This window comes from Emericellopsis atlantica (assembly GCF_019669845.1).
Source record: "Emericellopsis atlantica unplaced genomic scaffold F5Z01scaffold_4, whole genome shotgun sequence".
Classification (NCBI taxonomy): Eukaryota; Fungi; Ascomycota; class Sordariomycetes; order Hypocreales; family Bionectriaceae; genus Emericellopsis; species Emericellopsis atlantica.
The window spans coordinates 673,062-687,338 of record NW_025764706.1 but is presented as its reverse complement, the minus strand read 5'-3'; the positions used below and the strand labels follow the sequence as shown (position 1 = coordinate 687,338).

General features: G+C 57.2%; 8 protein-coding genes and 1 non-coding gene across 9 annotated transcripts; 3 read left to right on the top strand and 6 right to left on the bottom strand.

The window, feature by feature from the left end:
• Nucleotides 1-45: 45 nt before the first annotated feature.
• Nucleotides 46-630, bottom strand: F5Z01DRAFT_633521 (uncharacterized protein; the record flags this gene model as incomplete). Its single annotated transcript, XM_046261961.1, has 1 exon — nucleotides 46-630. One exon carries the CDS (start codon nucleotides 628-630, stop codon nucleotides 46-48), a length of 585 nt encoding a protein of 194 aa, XP_046121514.1.
• Nucleotides 631-777: 147 nt separating this feature from the next.
• F5Z01DRAFT_398312 (sucrase/ferredoxin domain-containing protein) lies at nucleotides 778-2,340 on the bottom strand. The gene has a single exon (XM_046259516.1). It carries the CDS (start codon nucleotides 2,131-2,133, stop codon nucleotides 925-927), a length of 1,209 nt encoding a protein of 402 aa, XP_046121513.1. The 5' UTR covers nucleotides 2,134-2,340; the 3' UTR covers nucleotides 778-924.
• Nucleotides 2,341-3,666: 1,326 nt separating this feature from the next.
• Nucleotides 3,667-4,772, top strand: F5Z01DRAFT_397903 (cutinase). Its single transcript, XM_046259510.1, has one exon. It carries the CDS (start codon nucleotides 3,915-3,917, stop codon nucleotides 4,626-4,628), a length of 714 nt encoding a protein of 237 aa, XP_046121512.1. The 5' UTR covers nucleotides 3,667-3,914; the 3' UTR covers nucleotides 4,629-4,772.
• Nucleotides 4,773-4,916: 144 nt separating this feature from the next.
• On the bottom strand, nucleotides 4,917-6,938 carry F5Z01DRAFT_616360 (nuclear envelope protein; the record flags this gene model as incomplete). The annotated part of the gene is made up of 1 exon (XM_046260906.1): nucleotides 4,917-6,938. The coding sequence occupies one exon, from the start codon at nucleotides 6,936-6,938 to the stop codon at nucleotides 4,917-4,919; it is 2,022 nt and encodes a 673-aa protein (XP_046121511.1).
• Nucleotides 6,939-7,158: 220 nt separating this feature from the next.
• Nucleotides 7,159-8,193, top strand: F5Z01DRAFT_646423 (t-SNARE). The gene is made up of 2 exons (XM_046262905.1): nucleotides 7,159-7,495; nucleotides 7,551-8,193. Exons 1-2 carry the CDS (start codon nucleotides 7,229-7,231, stop codon nucleotides 8,067-8,069), a joined length of 786 nt encoding a protein of 261 aa, XP_046121510.1. The 5' UTR covers nucleotides 7,159-7,228; the 3' UTR covers nucleotides 8,070-8,193.
• F5Z01DRAFT_747643 (mitochondrial export translocase Oxa2) lies at nucleotides 8,183-9,381 on the bottom strand (the record flags this gene model as incomplete). The annotated part of the gene is made up of 1 exon (XM_046266971.1): nucleotides 8,183-9,381. The coding sequence occupies exon 1, from the start codon at nucleotides 9,170-9,172 to the stop codon at nucleotides 8,183-8,185; it is 990 nt and encodes a 329-aa protein (XP_046121509.1). The 5' UTR covers nucleotides 9,173-9,381.
• Nucleotides 9,374-11,439, top strand: F5Z01DRAFT_397937 (alpha-1,2-mannosyltransferase alg11). Its single transcript, XM_046259512.1, has 3 exons — nucleotides 9,374-9,900; nucleotides 9,952-10,087; nucleotides 10,135-11,439. Exons 1-3 carry the CDS (start codon nucleotides 9,575-9,577, stop codon nucleotides 11,296-11,298), a joined length of 1,626 nt encoding a protein of 541 aa, XP_046121508.1. The 5' UTR covers nucleotides 9,374-9,574; the 3' UTR covers nucleotides 11,299-11,439.
• On the bottom strand, nucleotides 11,333-13,658 carry F5Z01DRAFT_397908 (gamma-glutamyltranspeptidase). The gene is made up of 7 exons (XM_046259511.1): nucleotides 13,451-13,658; nucleotides 13,162-13,383; nucleotides 12,838-13,101; nucleotides 12,727-12,787; nucleotides 12,528-12,675; nucleotides 11,882-12,475; nucleotides 11,333-11,832 (listed from the first exon to the last, which is right to left on the bottom strand). The coding sequence occupies exons 2-7, from the start codon at nucleotides 13,345-13,347 to the stop codon at nucleotides 11,367-11,369; spliced, it is 1,719 nt and encodes a 572-aa protein (XP_046121507.1). The 5' UTR covers nucleotides 13,348-13,383; nucleotides 13,451-13,658; the 3' UTR covers nucleotides 11,333-11,366.
• Nucleotides 13,659-14,118: 460 nt separating this feature from the next.
• Nucleotides 14,119-14,201, bottom strand: F5Z01DRAFT_t25. Its single transcript has one exon. It is a non-coding gene; the product is annotated as a tRNA-Glu (tRNA).
• Between the last annotated feature and the right edge of the window lie 76 nt (nucleotides 14,202-14,277).

The following is a 14,277-nucleotide window of genomic DNA, read 5'->3' as shown; positions in this document are numbered from 1 at the left end:
CCGGGTAGTTGACCAGCTTGATCTGATCTGGCGGGGAACAGAGTATCATTCCGAAGTCTTCTTGGCCTTGTTCTTCTTGCTCTTCTTCTTCTTTTTCTTTGCCGGCGGTTGCTGTGATTCCGCGTCCCTGTCCGTGACGTCCTCTGTTACGGTGGCCGCTGGTGCTGATGTGTGCTCCTCGTCGTTGGGCGGCGTCTCCTCGCGACGCGGCCTCTTGGTCTTGTTCTTCTTCTCCCTGCCTAGACTGCCCCGCCCTTCATTGTCCTCGTCGCTCTCGGCCTCCTCCTTGGCCTTGCGCTCCCGCTCGGCCCGCTTCCCTAGGACCTTCCTCCTCAGCTCCTCATTCTCATCCCACTTTTTCGCCTTGGGCTTGACGTAGCCGACGCCGCCGAGGTCCATGCCCCAGTCGTCCTCTTCGTTTCCGAGAGCGGACTGCGCAGGCGGTGTCGGGGCGTTGGATGGAGGTTCACTGGCATCGGCTGGGGGTCGAGCAGAAGATGAGGAGGGGATGGTGCGTGTGAAGTTGAGGTTTGTGAAGAGGCTGTCTGTCCGGCTCCGAAGCATGGACAGCTTGTTGTGGAAAGATGTCGGGAGCGGCTTCACCGATGCGTCATGTTCGTCGGGGGCCATTTTCACGCTTGACCTGGGAGTGATTGTTTGGAGGAGAAGTAAAAGGTGGTGTGTGAACGAAGGTGATGAAGTGAGTTCAAGCTCGAGTCGACTTTTTTATGGGGCCCTTAGGTCGCGCTGGCGAATCCCCATCGAGGACCAGTGAGTCTGTCATACGTGTATTGAGTGAAGGTCAAAGACCTGTTCCCTTTTGTGTACTCCATAAATTACATATCCAATGCAATAGTATTACCCGTGAAGCAGTACCCATACTCCAAGCCATGCATCATAACGTTACATCATAACCCAGTGCACCTATATGCTTTCTGCCGTGCCCATCAAATTCAGTACATACGGCAGGTCCTCATCGTCCTCCCGTGTCGCCAGTCGAATCACCGACCACGACCGACCGGAGCGTATGCTACTAGAGCTCGAGGCATCGTACGGGCGTCTGGTCTGCGCAAAACTATTGCCGCTACTACTGGAGGGCCGCGAGGCCAGGTGCGGCCGGCTACGCGGGGTGGTCGGCGCTGTGCGGAACGTGCCGCCCCAGGAAGCCGAGCGAGGTGCAGGTCGACGGATGGAGGACGTGTCTGAGCTGTCAGGCCGGTTCGCGAGGGCGTGGAGATATTCGTTGCGTGAGTCATCACCATCACCACCACCATAGGCACTCTCCGATGGCGCTGTCTCGTCGTCATGGAGGATGGCCAGGTCAAGGGGCTGCATGCTGCGGAGGACCTCGGCGAAGAGATGCATGAGTTCGCGGAACTGGGCATTGGATATGGGCTGCGTCGAGAAGCGCGCGTATTCGTACAGCGCGAGGAAATCGGTGACTGTCTCGTCTGGCGAGAGGACGTCCAAGCTGGCCAAGTGATCCGCATAACCACGTAGACTAAGATTGGCAGACCGCTGCAGAAGAGACACGGCCTCAGAGTCCGGGGCAGCAACGTCGCTCCCCGTCGCGGGCCCTCTCTGCGCCAGCGTCATGGCTTTGGCCTCGATCAGGTTGGGCAGCTCGGCGAGGACGGTCCCATAATGCAAATTTGGTAGATCGGGCGACTTTGGCGAAGACCAGCCCTTGTGTTCAATGCCGTCCCACAGCTCGTGCTGCAAAGCCTTGGAGATACCCAGCCCTTCAGCCGCCGCAATTGTGACCTTGACGCCGTCCGGTTCCGTCCTCGGCCGTGCCTCGTAGGCAATTGCTGCGCTCCTGTCGAGCCCGTCCTGAATCATCTGGTGCACCGCCTTTGTCACATCGCCCACGTCGATCGGCACCCATGGCTTGGGGATGTTGTTGAGGACCGTCTTGTTCACGTACAGGCGGATAAAGTAGATGACGCTGACGACGAGGATGGTGAGGACATAGGTAAAGGCCAGAAGCCATATGTTGTACACTTGATTGTTGCGGAGCGAGCGCCCGATGGCGTCGGCCGGCGTGATCAGGAGCAGACCAGCGAGAAGAATGTAGAGGAGGAAGTAGACAGATGTGTAGGCGACGCGAAAGAAGTCCCACGCGCGACCCATGTTGGCGGCGGGAACGCGCGCGCACACGCCGGGCGCGGTCAGTATGGAGCTAGGGTTCTTCGATAGCAAGCTGCTCGATGTATACAGAGGTGTCGCATGTTTATGGCGGATGAAGATGCATGGGCGATTGTTGATGGTTGATGGAGGATCGAGGTCGATGATGTCTTGTTGGGTAAGGTAAGGTCATTACCGGGTAAGGTAATTACATGCAATTAGAAGCCTGCAAGTTCCAGCCAACAGCCGCTGAACTTAGAAGGGACAGGGAGGGGGGGGGGAGTGGAGACATGACGAACGTGGATCTCATATCCATCCACGTCCTGACTCCTGATAACAGGACATATCATTTGTTGTTTCTGACCACTTCATATCCAGTTGACTGCCCATTTATTCAACATTCAACCAGAAAGCTTACCCTGGCGGTATTTGCGTTGGAATTGACGCTGATGAAGAACATCGCCAAAGCGTGACCTATGCGATGCAGAGCAGATGGTGTTCCCATCATCCAAGTGGTCTTTCTCCTCGTGTGAATGGAGACGGTCATCATGCTCAAGAGGGGGCAGTCCAGGCGCACTACATACACATCGAGCCAGGCTTGGCGAGGAAGAATCGCTGCTATGCCCGCTTTAGGCATGTGGAATTCCCAAGGCCCCGAATGGACAGACGGTGCGTGGCTGGCCTAGGGCGGATCTACCATACCGTCTTGCAGTAGTGGCATCTCATCACCACCGACACTAGAGAAGTGCGTGTGGTACAACTTTACCGTGACTGACATGAGTCTCAAGCCACTCGACTCGAGAATCCTATAGGTATATGGGCATGGACAATGCTTCCTCCTGTATTCTCAGTTGTGACAGTAGAGAGGCTCAGTATCAGATACGACGATCTCTCACAGCACGCGGCAGATGACCCTGCAGAGACATACCACGCGGGAACTGCCGATCACGAGTCCAAGGTCGATCAAGTTGAAACACTCTCCGTTCTAGACTTTGGTTGTGCCGTTGCCTAGTCCTCACTTTTGACCACGCGTGGCTTCTAGTCTAAGTTCTGCAGGCGCAAGCCAGTCTTGGCATTGGACTACAGCCGAGGCAGTATCTTCCAAAAAGTAAGCATGTCCCCTAGCAACTGTGGTCTTGTACGCTAATCGACGAAGCACGCGCTTTCGAAACATCCTATTCCGATTCCCAGGAGCCGAGGCGAGGGGACTTGGCTTCTCATGCACCCCGCATATGCACTCCAGGAACTCCCACAAGGTTGCTGCACGTCTGCGTATCATCCTGGGCATCATGCATACCGCGATCCCCCTTAGAAGACATCTTGCGAAACTTTGCGGGGGTCTCCATTCTGCCAGTGTTGCGATTGGAACGCGGCCGCCTCACATCAACCACATCACTCGCGTCCGTGGCCGGATTCGTGTTAGGCGGTATCCCCATACTCTGTGCTATCTACTCCATACACGTGGCACGCCAGTCTTCTACAACGTCCGCCTTTTCAACTGCGACTGACAGTGGATGGGTGATGGTCGTCGGCGGGGAAAAGGCCTCGTCGGCCGATGCTGGCAAGGAGCCAGCTCGAAAAGGCCGGTCAGACATGGTCCATCCTTCCAACGTCCATCAGCTTCGGGCTGCCAGCCAGACTGGAGTATCTATAAGAAGACGAGGTTTTCCCTCCCTTTGAGGAGGAAATCAGCACAAGCCAGCCAGCCATAACAGCTACAGAGTCAAGGTTCACTTCCTGAGTTCAGAACACATACACCTGATCTATCCATCCATCCACCAGTCAACATGAAGTTCCTCGCTCTCACAGCTGCCCTGGCCGCCATGGCCGTCGCCCTTCCCATCGAAGACTCCTTCACCGCTGTCGAGATCCGCAACGCGGACCTCGAGCTCGAGACCGTCCAGCTCGAGACCCGTCAGTCCACCACCAGGAACGACCTGCAGAGTGGCTCCGCCTCCTCCTGCCCCGACGCCATCCTCATCTTCGCCCGCGGCTCCACCGAGCCCGGCAACATGGGCCTCTCCGCCGGGCCCATCCTCGCGTCCGCCCTCGAGCGTCAGATCGGCAACATCTGGATCCAGGGCGTCGGCGGTCCTTACAACGCCGGCCTGTCCCCCAACTTCCTCCCCGCCGGTACCAACCGCGCCTCCATCGACGAGGCCAAGCGTCTCTTCCAGCTCGCCCACTCCAAGTGCCCCAACACCCCCGTCGTCACCGGCGGCTACTCCCAGGGCACCGCCGTCGTCGGCAACGCCCTGACCGAGCTCACCGGCGCCGTCCAGGACCAGGTCGTCGGTGCCGTCCTCTTTGGCTACACCAAGAACCTCCAGAACCGCGGCCGCATCCCCAACTACCCGACCGACCGCACCAAGGTCTACTGCGCCTTCACCGACGCCGTCTGCTGTGGCTCCCTGTTTATTCTACCCGCGCACTTTTCGTACAACGACGAGGCCGCGTTCGAGGCGCCCAGGTTCCTGACCAGCCAGATCAACGCTGCCTGAGCGATGTGGCAAGACGCAAGGGGCCACTGGTGTTCGCAGGGCGACATCAGGAAGACCGGACCGATGGGATTGCGCGCAAAAGGAGCGGGGAGACGGGATCTGTCGCTGTTTTCTTTCTTTCTTGGCCATTCTTTACCGTATATAGTCGTCAATGAACAAACAAACCTTCAGCTGGAGACGCACATGTGCCAGAATGTCTTGTCGTACGTATAATTCTCTACAATCGTACCCTACCGGGGTATCATGCCCATAAATGCCTTTTCGCCGATCCATGCATCTCTTTTTTGTTCATCCTCGCACCTGCTCCATCTCTGGTTTGCTGGCCAACCTCCTTCGAGGCACCTCTTCCGCCCTTGAAATGCGCCTCTCGACACGGGGCTTGGCCTCCTGCACCGGCTTGGGTGCGGCGGGCGCCTGCTGCTTGGGCGCGACTGGCTCTGGCTTGGCGGCGGCCTCCTTGGCCAGTCTCAGTTCGGTCCTGGTCAGACCTAGCTCACTGCTGAACGACTCAAAGCTGGCCACCACCTGGCCAAGCCCCTTTCGCAGAGCGTCAACAACCTCGTCGACCTCGGGACACGTGGCACTCCCTTGGATATCCGTCCAGTGAACGGGGAAACGCTGCTTCATGGACTCAATCTGGCCAATGACCGACGTGAGCGTGCAAATGATGCTGGCCACGTCGCGGTGCACATGGCCGAATGGATCCTCCGTGAGACTGTGGACAGCGAGCTGGCACAGCGCATTCGAAGCGTGGACGTAGAGCATGGGCTCGGCAAACGGGGTGCCCAGGACCGCACCTGCGAATTCGGTACGGAATTGTTGCTGGAACAAGGCCCGGACAAACCCAGACCTCATCGACCAGAGCACAGCCCTCTTCCAGTGACTCCGCACGTTCTCTGCTGTCAAGGCATCTCGTTGCTCTTTGGTGAGCACATTGTCCTTGGTCTGCTCCCACGTCTTCTTCGCAATGGGCCTGAGCTCGTTCAGGGCGGACTTGTGAGGCTGTCCGTCGCCACGTAGCAGCTCTTTGACTTCAGCTTGGGCGTAGTCGCGCAATCTGCTTCGGGTAGTGCTCGGCCGTTCGGGAGAGAAGATGTTGTCCGTCTTGATCGGTGCCGCTGTCCGTTCTCGCGGCTCTTCGACGGGTGCGGGAGGCGGTGGTGCGGGTGGTTTTCCCCATGCCTCCGCGCGCACCTCAATGGACTTGATCACGTCGATGCACACGCCGTAGACCTGCGTCCACATGGGCCCCTGTGGGCGGTCAATGTCTGCGTAGATGGCCTTTCTGCGCGTTTCAAGGTTCTCGGCAATGTGTGCTAGCTCCCACATGGCAAAGCTCTGCACAGAGGGCTTCTTGCTCTTGAGACCGTTCAGCAAGCTGCCATTGGGGTCCTTGGATTCGGACGATAGGGGCTGCCCATTCTTGAGTGGGGTCTTGACCATGAAGATGGAAAAGGCAGTGTTGCCCGCCGTCCACACGACGAACAACAGCGAGCCCGCCATGACACATCGTACGCACAGCCAAAAGTCGAGCGGGTGTGTGGGCGGGAGGATGTTGGACCGGGGCATGTTGTAGAATGGCCGCAAGAACATCAGTGTCCAGCCGTAGGCAATTGACCGAATAGGCGTGACCAGATGCGCCACGATAGAGAAGCCCAAAACCCATGCTGACTTGACGGCGCTCTCAGCCACCAGCTTAGGAAAATGTATCAAGAGCCTGACCTCCCGTGATGGCGGAGGCTTATCCGACCCTGGGTTGTCGTCCAATTGCCTGAATACGATCCCGAGGTCCAAGTGATCTACGTCCCCAATGAAGTGATCGAGGCTCTGCTTGAGGGCGCACGCGCCCAGGTACAACGCGAGGAAGATGGTGCGCTCGTTGGCTCGCGCTCGGTCGCCGCTCGTATACGAAACCCATCGGAGACTAGCCGAAGGCGAGATCGAGTAGATGAAGATCGGGCAGAAGATGCATGTCGACACAATGTACCAGAATGCCGTTTCGTATGTCGACAGCTTCGAGAGGTTGGCGCGCAGGGTGTGGAAGCCCGACCCGGTCGTCCTCAGCCCGACGTGATAGTGCGCGATCCGAAGAACAAGGATGGAAAGACCACTGGAAAAGATGGCGAGCGTTCGGAAGCCAGTAGGGCCTAACGGAAACCAGGACCAAAGCAACGAATCCCAACGACTCAAGAGAAGTGCTTCGGCATAGGAAACTATGAACAGCACAAGGGCGGTCGACGCGAATCGGCTCTGCAAAGCAGGCTGGAGGAAGTCTTTGTAGGGCGCCCTACGGACGGTGAGGGGCGCCATGGTTGTGAGGCATCCGCTGGTGATGGATGGTGCGGATGTAAATAAAAAAGTGCCAGCTGAGCAACGGACGATTGATTGAGCAACGCGCGCTGGAGCCTGATGTGGAGGCTGCAGGGTCTGGTCTGGTCTGGTCTGGCGGGAGCGAGCGACATCACGTGCAGTGATTGGCCCGGCGGGCGCTGACGTCGTTCGTCGCCCGGCCCGTCGCAACCTCATTCACTACTGACTCCTCCGCATCACGCAGCACGTCGTCGCCTTCTGTTTTGCGGTCATTTCAGACACTCGCTATCATGTCGTACGATCAACTCTCCAACCTCGAGTCCGGGCGCTACACCGACGACCCGGTATTCCGCGACTTGCAGTACGAGCTCAAGGGCAAACTGCAGTCCCTCCTCACCAGCAACCGCAAGCTCGCCAACGATGTCAACGTTCTGGGCACGAAGAAGGATTCGCCGCGCCTGCGGGAGCGTGTGAACAATGCGATGGACAAGACGAGGCACATATGCCAGGAGATTGGCGAGGGCGTCAAGAAACTACAGTCATGGGAGGAGCTATCGGTAGGAAGACCATTACAGCTGCTCTCTACCCAAGAGCACAGGCTAACGTCGACAGAAACAACAAAAATACGAGCAGACAAAGGTTTCCAGCGACTTCCAGACGGCGCTACAGGAGTTCCAGTCCCTACAACGACGAGCACTGGAGAAGGAGAAGGCATCCGTCCATGCGGCGCGCGTGGCACACGATGCCGAGCCTGGCCACGCCACGTCGCCCTCGGGCGGTCAACAGCAGGAGCAGCTGCAAATGTCCGCGCCCCTCGCTGTGCAGGACGAGGTGGATTTCCAGGAGGCGCTCATCATCGAGCGGGAGGAGGAGATTCGCAACATTGAGCAGGGCGTGGGCGACCTCAACGTGCTCTTCCGCCAGGTGGCGCAGATTGTGGACGAGCAGGGCGAGCAGCTCACATCCATCGCCGACAACATTGAGAATGTCCACGACGACACGCGTCACGCCGACGTGGAGACCCGGCAGGCAGCGCGGTATCAGAAGGCGGCCCGCAACAAGGGCTGCTGCCTGCTGCTCATCCTGGCCGTGATCTTGACCATTGTCATCTTGGCAGTTGTGGTCGGATGAGACATGGGTGCAGAGAGACTCTTGTGTGTTCTTTTCATAAAGGCGTTCAGCGTGGGTATATATCATTTGGTTACAACAGACTATTGTACATGGCAACGCAAGATTAATGACCACTATTTCGGGTTCTGACTCGTGGACGCCGACTGGAGTGTCCGATCCATGGTGCTCGCATGTATGAATGGCGACGAGAGCTCTGTCCGCTTGATCGGCTGCAGTGGCTGCTCCGGCTTGGGGATATATCGGTCCATGATCCAGTTGTTCACGTGAGTGAGGCTGAAGCTCGAGACCCAGTAGAGCAGGATGGAGCTGGGCATATTGAGGCCGGCGAAAAGCGGCCAAAAAGGGACCAAGAGTAAGAGACGCTGAAACGCGGGCTGCAGCCCACTCCACCCTTTCCTGAGCGTCGGTGCTTCAATGTCGCGGCTCAAGAAGACGTTCCACACGTCTCGGTTCCTCCACGTAGACGACCCCAAGGCAGCCACGCACGCGACGGGCAGAGCATAGTAAGGATCCGCAGCCGAGAGGTCCGTGAACCAGGCCAAGCCCCCGTCGCTGAGAGAGGAGTCAAAGCGAGATACATCGCTGCTGGCCGAGAGTTGGACGCCACTGATGCGCCGCAGGGCATCCGAGAACATGATGAACGGCACCACGGTGACGGGCGGTATGAAGTGTTTCCATGTCTGGCAGCCTACGGCCCTGAAGATCCGGCGTCTCGTGGGCGCATTGTCTGCTTTCGCACGGGACAGCGCCAATGTGCTCTGTTTCTGCGCATCGGGCGAGGAAGGGTCGATTTTCCTCATGGCCTTGTGGACGCGGACCCGCTCCCACGCCTGTACGACTGGCATGGCCTGGGCATACTTGTTGCGCGTTTGGCGGGCATAGTATTGCACCGGGAGACGGACGGTGAAGTTGACTGTGGCAGCCACAAGCGGGATCGTCATGTACCACGGGAGGCCGACGTGATGTACTGCGCATATGCCATCGGCGACAGTGTTCACAAGGGCTCCCCAGGTCGCTCCGACAAATGTCCGCCGGGTTGGGTGCGCAATTGTGACGGATGGCTTTGGCAAGCGCCTCAGAGCTGATCGTTGAATGAGTGACATGGTGGCCTTCGACTGCCGCCAGCGACAGCTTTGTTATTGCATCTTTGTTCGGAGACGGGATCTCTGGTGACATGATGAAGCGGACGATGAGAGAATGTCGCTTCAGTTCATGTGGCTTGTAGCTTGTGGCTTGGCGTGGCTGACGAACCAGCCAAGCTTTATTAGCGGGGCACACACCTCAGCAGAACAGCTGGACCCTTCACACAGACAGCACAGCATCATCTGAAGCTTCTCTCACCTGCTTCCCTCACCTGACCTCTCTTGTTGCGGAAGCGTGGGAGCACAACGATCTGAGGACATGCTCAGAATCTAGCACAACTTGATTCTGCTGCTAGTTTCGCCTTCCCTCCAACCCCAAACCGATAGCTTTCGCAGCCCCTCCATCAATCGGGATTCGCAGCTATGGCGGCGGAAAGCACAGCTACAGCTGCTGTGAACAGCAGCGTCAGGATCTTTGTGACGATCGCCGTCTCCTTCGCCCCATTCCTCCTGGCCATGGCCGTGCCAAGGCTTCTGCGACTGTTGGGCCGTTCCCTGGGATGGTACCTCCGGAAGAAGACAGAGGGCCGGCGGTCGTTGCTTATCTCCCTGATGAATGAGGAGGCCAGCAAGTCGCAGGACAAGAACCTCGAAACCAAGAGCACCTCTAGCGGCGAGTGGCAGAACGTTGGGGAGCAAGACGTCGATCGGGACTGGGCTGGCATCGTAGGCTTCTTCCATCCATTTTGGTGAGTCGGTTGTCCTGGACCCCGTGTAACCACCGCTGACAGGTTTTTCAGCAATGCCGGTGGAGGTGGTGAGCGCGTGCTCTGGGCAGCGATCCGCGCGACGCAGAACAAGTGGCCAAAGGCCAAGTGTGTAGTCTACACTGGCGACCACGAGGTCACCAAGGACCAGATCCTTTCTCGAGTCAAGGTGAGTGATGCTACCTGTCGCTCGGGCTTTTCACTGACCGATGACAGAGCCGCTTCAACATCAGCTTGCACCCTCCAGCTGTAACATTTCTCTACCTGTCGAAACGCGACTGGGTGGTTGCGTCCACATGGCCTCGCTTCACCCTGCTCGGCCAATCCCTCGGCTCCATGTATCTCGCTTGGGACGCCTTTTCCCTACTCGTCCCCGACATCTTTGTCGACACCATGGGCTACGCCTTTGCCCTAGGTGTCTCAAAGTGGCTGTTCCCCGAGATCCCGACCGGCGCCTACGTGCATTACCCGACCATCTCGACAGACATGCTGGAGTCCTTGGATCCTGATTCCAAGACGGGCTCGCAGGGGGTGAACGCAGGTCAGGGCGTTGGCATCCGCGGCACGATCAAGAAATGGTACTGGATGCGCTTCTCCGAGCTCTACTCGTGGGTGGGCTCCTCCATTGACGTTGTCATGGCCAACTCGACATGGACACGCACACATCTCACCAAGCTCTGGGGTCCTTGGCGTGAGGTGAAGGACAGGAGGAACCCTATTCCCGCCATCTTTCCTCCCTGTGCAGTCGAAGAGCTCGAGCAGGAGATTGAGGTCTCTGAGGCGAGCGAGACGAAGCGCGAGAAAGCCATGGTCTACATTGCGCAATTCCGCCCCGAAAAGAACCACAAGCTCATCGTCCAGTCGTTTGCTCAGTTCGTCATGACAGGGACCGAGGCGGCCAAAGAGGCCAAGCTGATTCTCATTGGGAGTGTGCGCGACGACCATGACTCGAAACGCGTCTACGAGCTGCGCCTGCTGGTCAACGAGCTTCACATCAAGGACAGGGTCGAGTTCCGCCTGGACGCCCCGTGGCCCGAGATCCTACAGTGGCTCCAAAAGGCGTCTGTCGGCGTCAACGGAATGTGGAACGAGCATTTTGGCATTGGGTGCGTGGAGTACCAAGCGGCTGGTCTGATTTCCGTCGTCCACAACAGCGGCGGCCCGAAACTGGACATTGTGGTGGAGGTGGACGGCGAGCCGACCGGTTTCCACGCCGAGACTGTGGACGAGTTTGCCGAGGGCTACGAGTCGGCGCTGTCCGTTGCCAACCCGCTGGCGATGCGCCTGCGCGCGCGACAGTCGGCGAAACGCTTCACGGAGGGCGAGTTTGCCAGCAAGTGGCTTGTGCAGATGGATAGGCTTGTCGCCATGACGAAATAATTAAAATAGACTAAGGATACCCCCCCCCCTTTTCCCTATCTTTGACGTATACTTCTTCTATAGGTCTATTATATTGTGAGCCCGGCGCTGTTCTTCTGGCGAGGCTCGCCTGCTGCCTCGAACATGCCATTGTCGTGCCTCCACACGCCCTGCACGGAGCTCACGACGGGGGCCGTGTATTTGATCTCGTGGCCTCGCTCGCGCAGCGCATCGACAGTGTCATTGTCCATGGCGTATTCTATGAGTGACACGTTTGGCAGCAGCTGGTCGTGGACACGTGGATGGGCGAGGGCTTGCGTGAGTGTCATGTTGTGTTCTATGGTGTGCCACAGGACTTGCGCCGTGGAGGACACGATGCGAGAGCCACCGGCGGCACCCACCACCGCGAGGAGAGTGCCATCGGGGCGGGAGGCGATGATGGGTGTGATGGAGGACAAAGGTCGCTTGTGCGGGCGGATAAAGTTGGCTTCGGAGGGGGCGAAGCCGAACTCGTTGGGCACACCGGGGATGGAGAAGTCGTTCATCTCGTTGTTGCTAGAGGAGTGAGCACAATACACTGATGAGAAATCAGGGGCTAACTTACATGATGACACCAGAGAGGGGATCCATGATCTGCGCGCCAAAGAGCAAATTGACGGTCGTCGTCAATGAGACCGCCATGCCCGACGCATCGGCGGCGGAGATGTGTGACGTCCCGTGGCTGTCTGTCGTGTACAGGCGCTTGGGATCGTAGTAGTCCACGGGCATTGTCTGGTCGTCCCTGATCAGGTCCCTGATCTCCTCGGCCTTTGCGGTGCTGATCATGTCGTCTTCCATCTCACCCATGTGGGAGATGAAGCTGGGGTCGCCCAGTTCCAAGCGCGCACCGTAGGCAAAGCGCTGCGCCTCGTCGTACCGATGCCACGTGAGGCCCATGTCGTCGGCGTCCTCGAGGTCAAACTGCTCCATGATCTTGAGGATGTTGAGGCAGACGGCGCCGTTGGCTGGCGTGCCCACAGCATGAAGCTGCGCGCCGCGATAGGAGGCCGAGGCGACTTTGCGCGAGATGACTTTGTAGTTGGCCATGTCTTCGAGTGTCATGGTGCCATTGGTTTCCTGGATCGTCTTGATGATGGACTCGGCAATTTCGCCCTTGTAGAAGGCCTCTGATCCATGCTCGGCGATCAACTCCAATGTGCTTTGGCAGGTCAGTATGGAGTGAAAGCTCAGCCTGTGATGTCTAGACTTACCGCCCATATCGTGGTCGAGTCATGGTTTCGCCCAGTCCTAGCATGGTGCCGTTCGGGGCGAATTCCTCTGCAAAAATCGGATCCTCGACCAAGAAGTTGGGCTGGTTCTTCGTCGCTAGCTGTGAATATTTGATGAGATCTGGCGACACTGTCTGGCGGTCAGTACGGCACGTCCAACACTTCTTGAGGCACCACAAACCTTTAAACCCGTCGTTGGCCATGTGTATCGCACCAGCCATGACCTCGTGCCATGGTAGCGACTATGTCTGTCTGTTATTGCAATCCTCACGGAGTCATGGAAGATACTCACACCGTATTTCTTGTGGGCATATTCCAGTCCGGCAAGCTCGCTGGGCACACCAGCCGACAAGCCACCGTAGACACTGCCGTCGACATTGCCCTGGTACATGTCCTCGTATGCCGCTGCAGGCGCAGACTCGCGGAAATCGATCGCTTCGTACTGCCCGTCTGCATCACGCACCAGCATAAAGCCACCGCCTCCAATGCCGGAGTGGTACATGCCAATGACGCCGACGCAGAATGTCGTCCCGACCAAGGCATCGACAGCATTGCCCTACAAGGTCAGTCAGTCAGCGCCTTATCGGAATGGTGAGACATGTATGTAAAGACGTACGCCTTGCGCGAGAATATCTCGACCAATCTCGCTGCACTCCCGTGTCTCACTAGCGACGCCGCCTTTGAAACCATCCTTCTGGCTGCTGAGGTACTGCTGGCTCAGTCCAGGTGGGATGATAGCCGAGGCAAGGCCACTGAATAGGCAAGCGGCCAAAATGGCCTGGCCTGGTCTTTGGGCCTTCATGACTGAACTCGATCAATTACTGCGCAAAAGAAAGTGCTACAATTTGTTGGCGAGTTCGGTGCTGAATAATGATGGATGCGAAAGGCCGTTTTGCCGATCTCACCAATGAGTGTGAGAGAGTGTAAGTCGCAGTGAGATAGTCGATCCACAGCTCAAAAATGATCGATATCAAAACCCCAGCGAACGTGTCCCTTACTATTCTACAGGCCACATAATTAGGACAATTGGACACGCATCTGGCCTTTATGGCAATTTAAGTTGAGCTAGAAACATCGAGTGCGCCCTTATCGGCGTAGAATTGTTAGTCACGCGCGCCGAGGGTGTGACGTGCTCCACGACTCGGATTTGGAATATGGAGACTCCAAACACGGTAATCAGTCTAGTCCAATTCGAGTATCTTGTTTGGTTGCTGACAAGAGCGGACCAGACAGGAGGCTATTCAAGTTGGTACTTCTCGATAACAGGCTTAACAGCACCGATTGTGTATTGAACTTCTAGAGAAATTATCTTGGCTCGGGCGTCTTGATAAGCGCATGTGCCTAGTACATCCTCCGGATGAGCTTCAAAAGGATTCAGCGTCGAGAAAGCAGGCACACATGTGGTATTAGATTTCCGCGACCGCCGTTTCGTTCGCAAAAAATACCATTGCCACAATGGTGTTGGGCCATAATTTTTTGCTCCTATTCTCCCCGTGAGTCGCGGGCAACGCTGCTGCACGTCCTATAGGCACCCGAATCACAAAAGTATAGTCAGAAGCCAAAAAGGTAACGTCTCCCATACTGGGAGTCGAACCCAGGGCTTGGCGGAAGCTTTCAGATGAAAGCGCCACATCATAACCGTTAGACCATATGGGATGAACATGAAAGTTTACAATCGGACTTTTCATATTATATACAGTAGTCACGTAGTACTAATCACGGTCTCTACTTG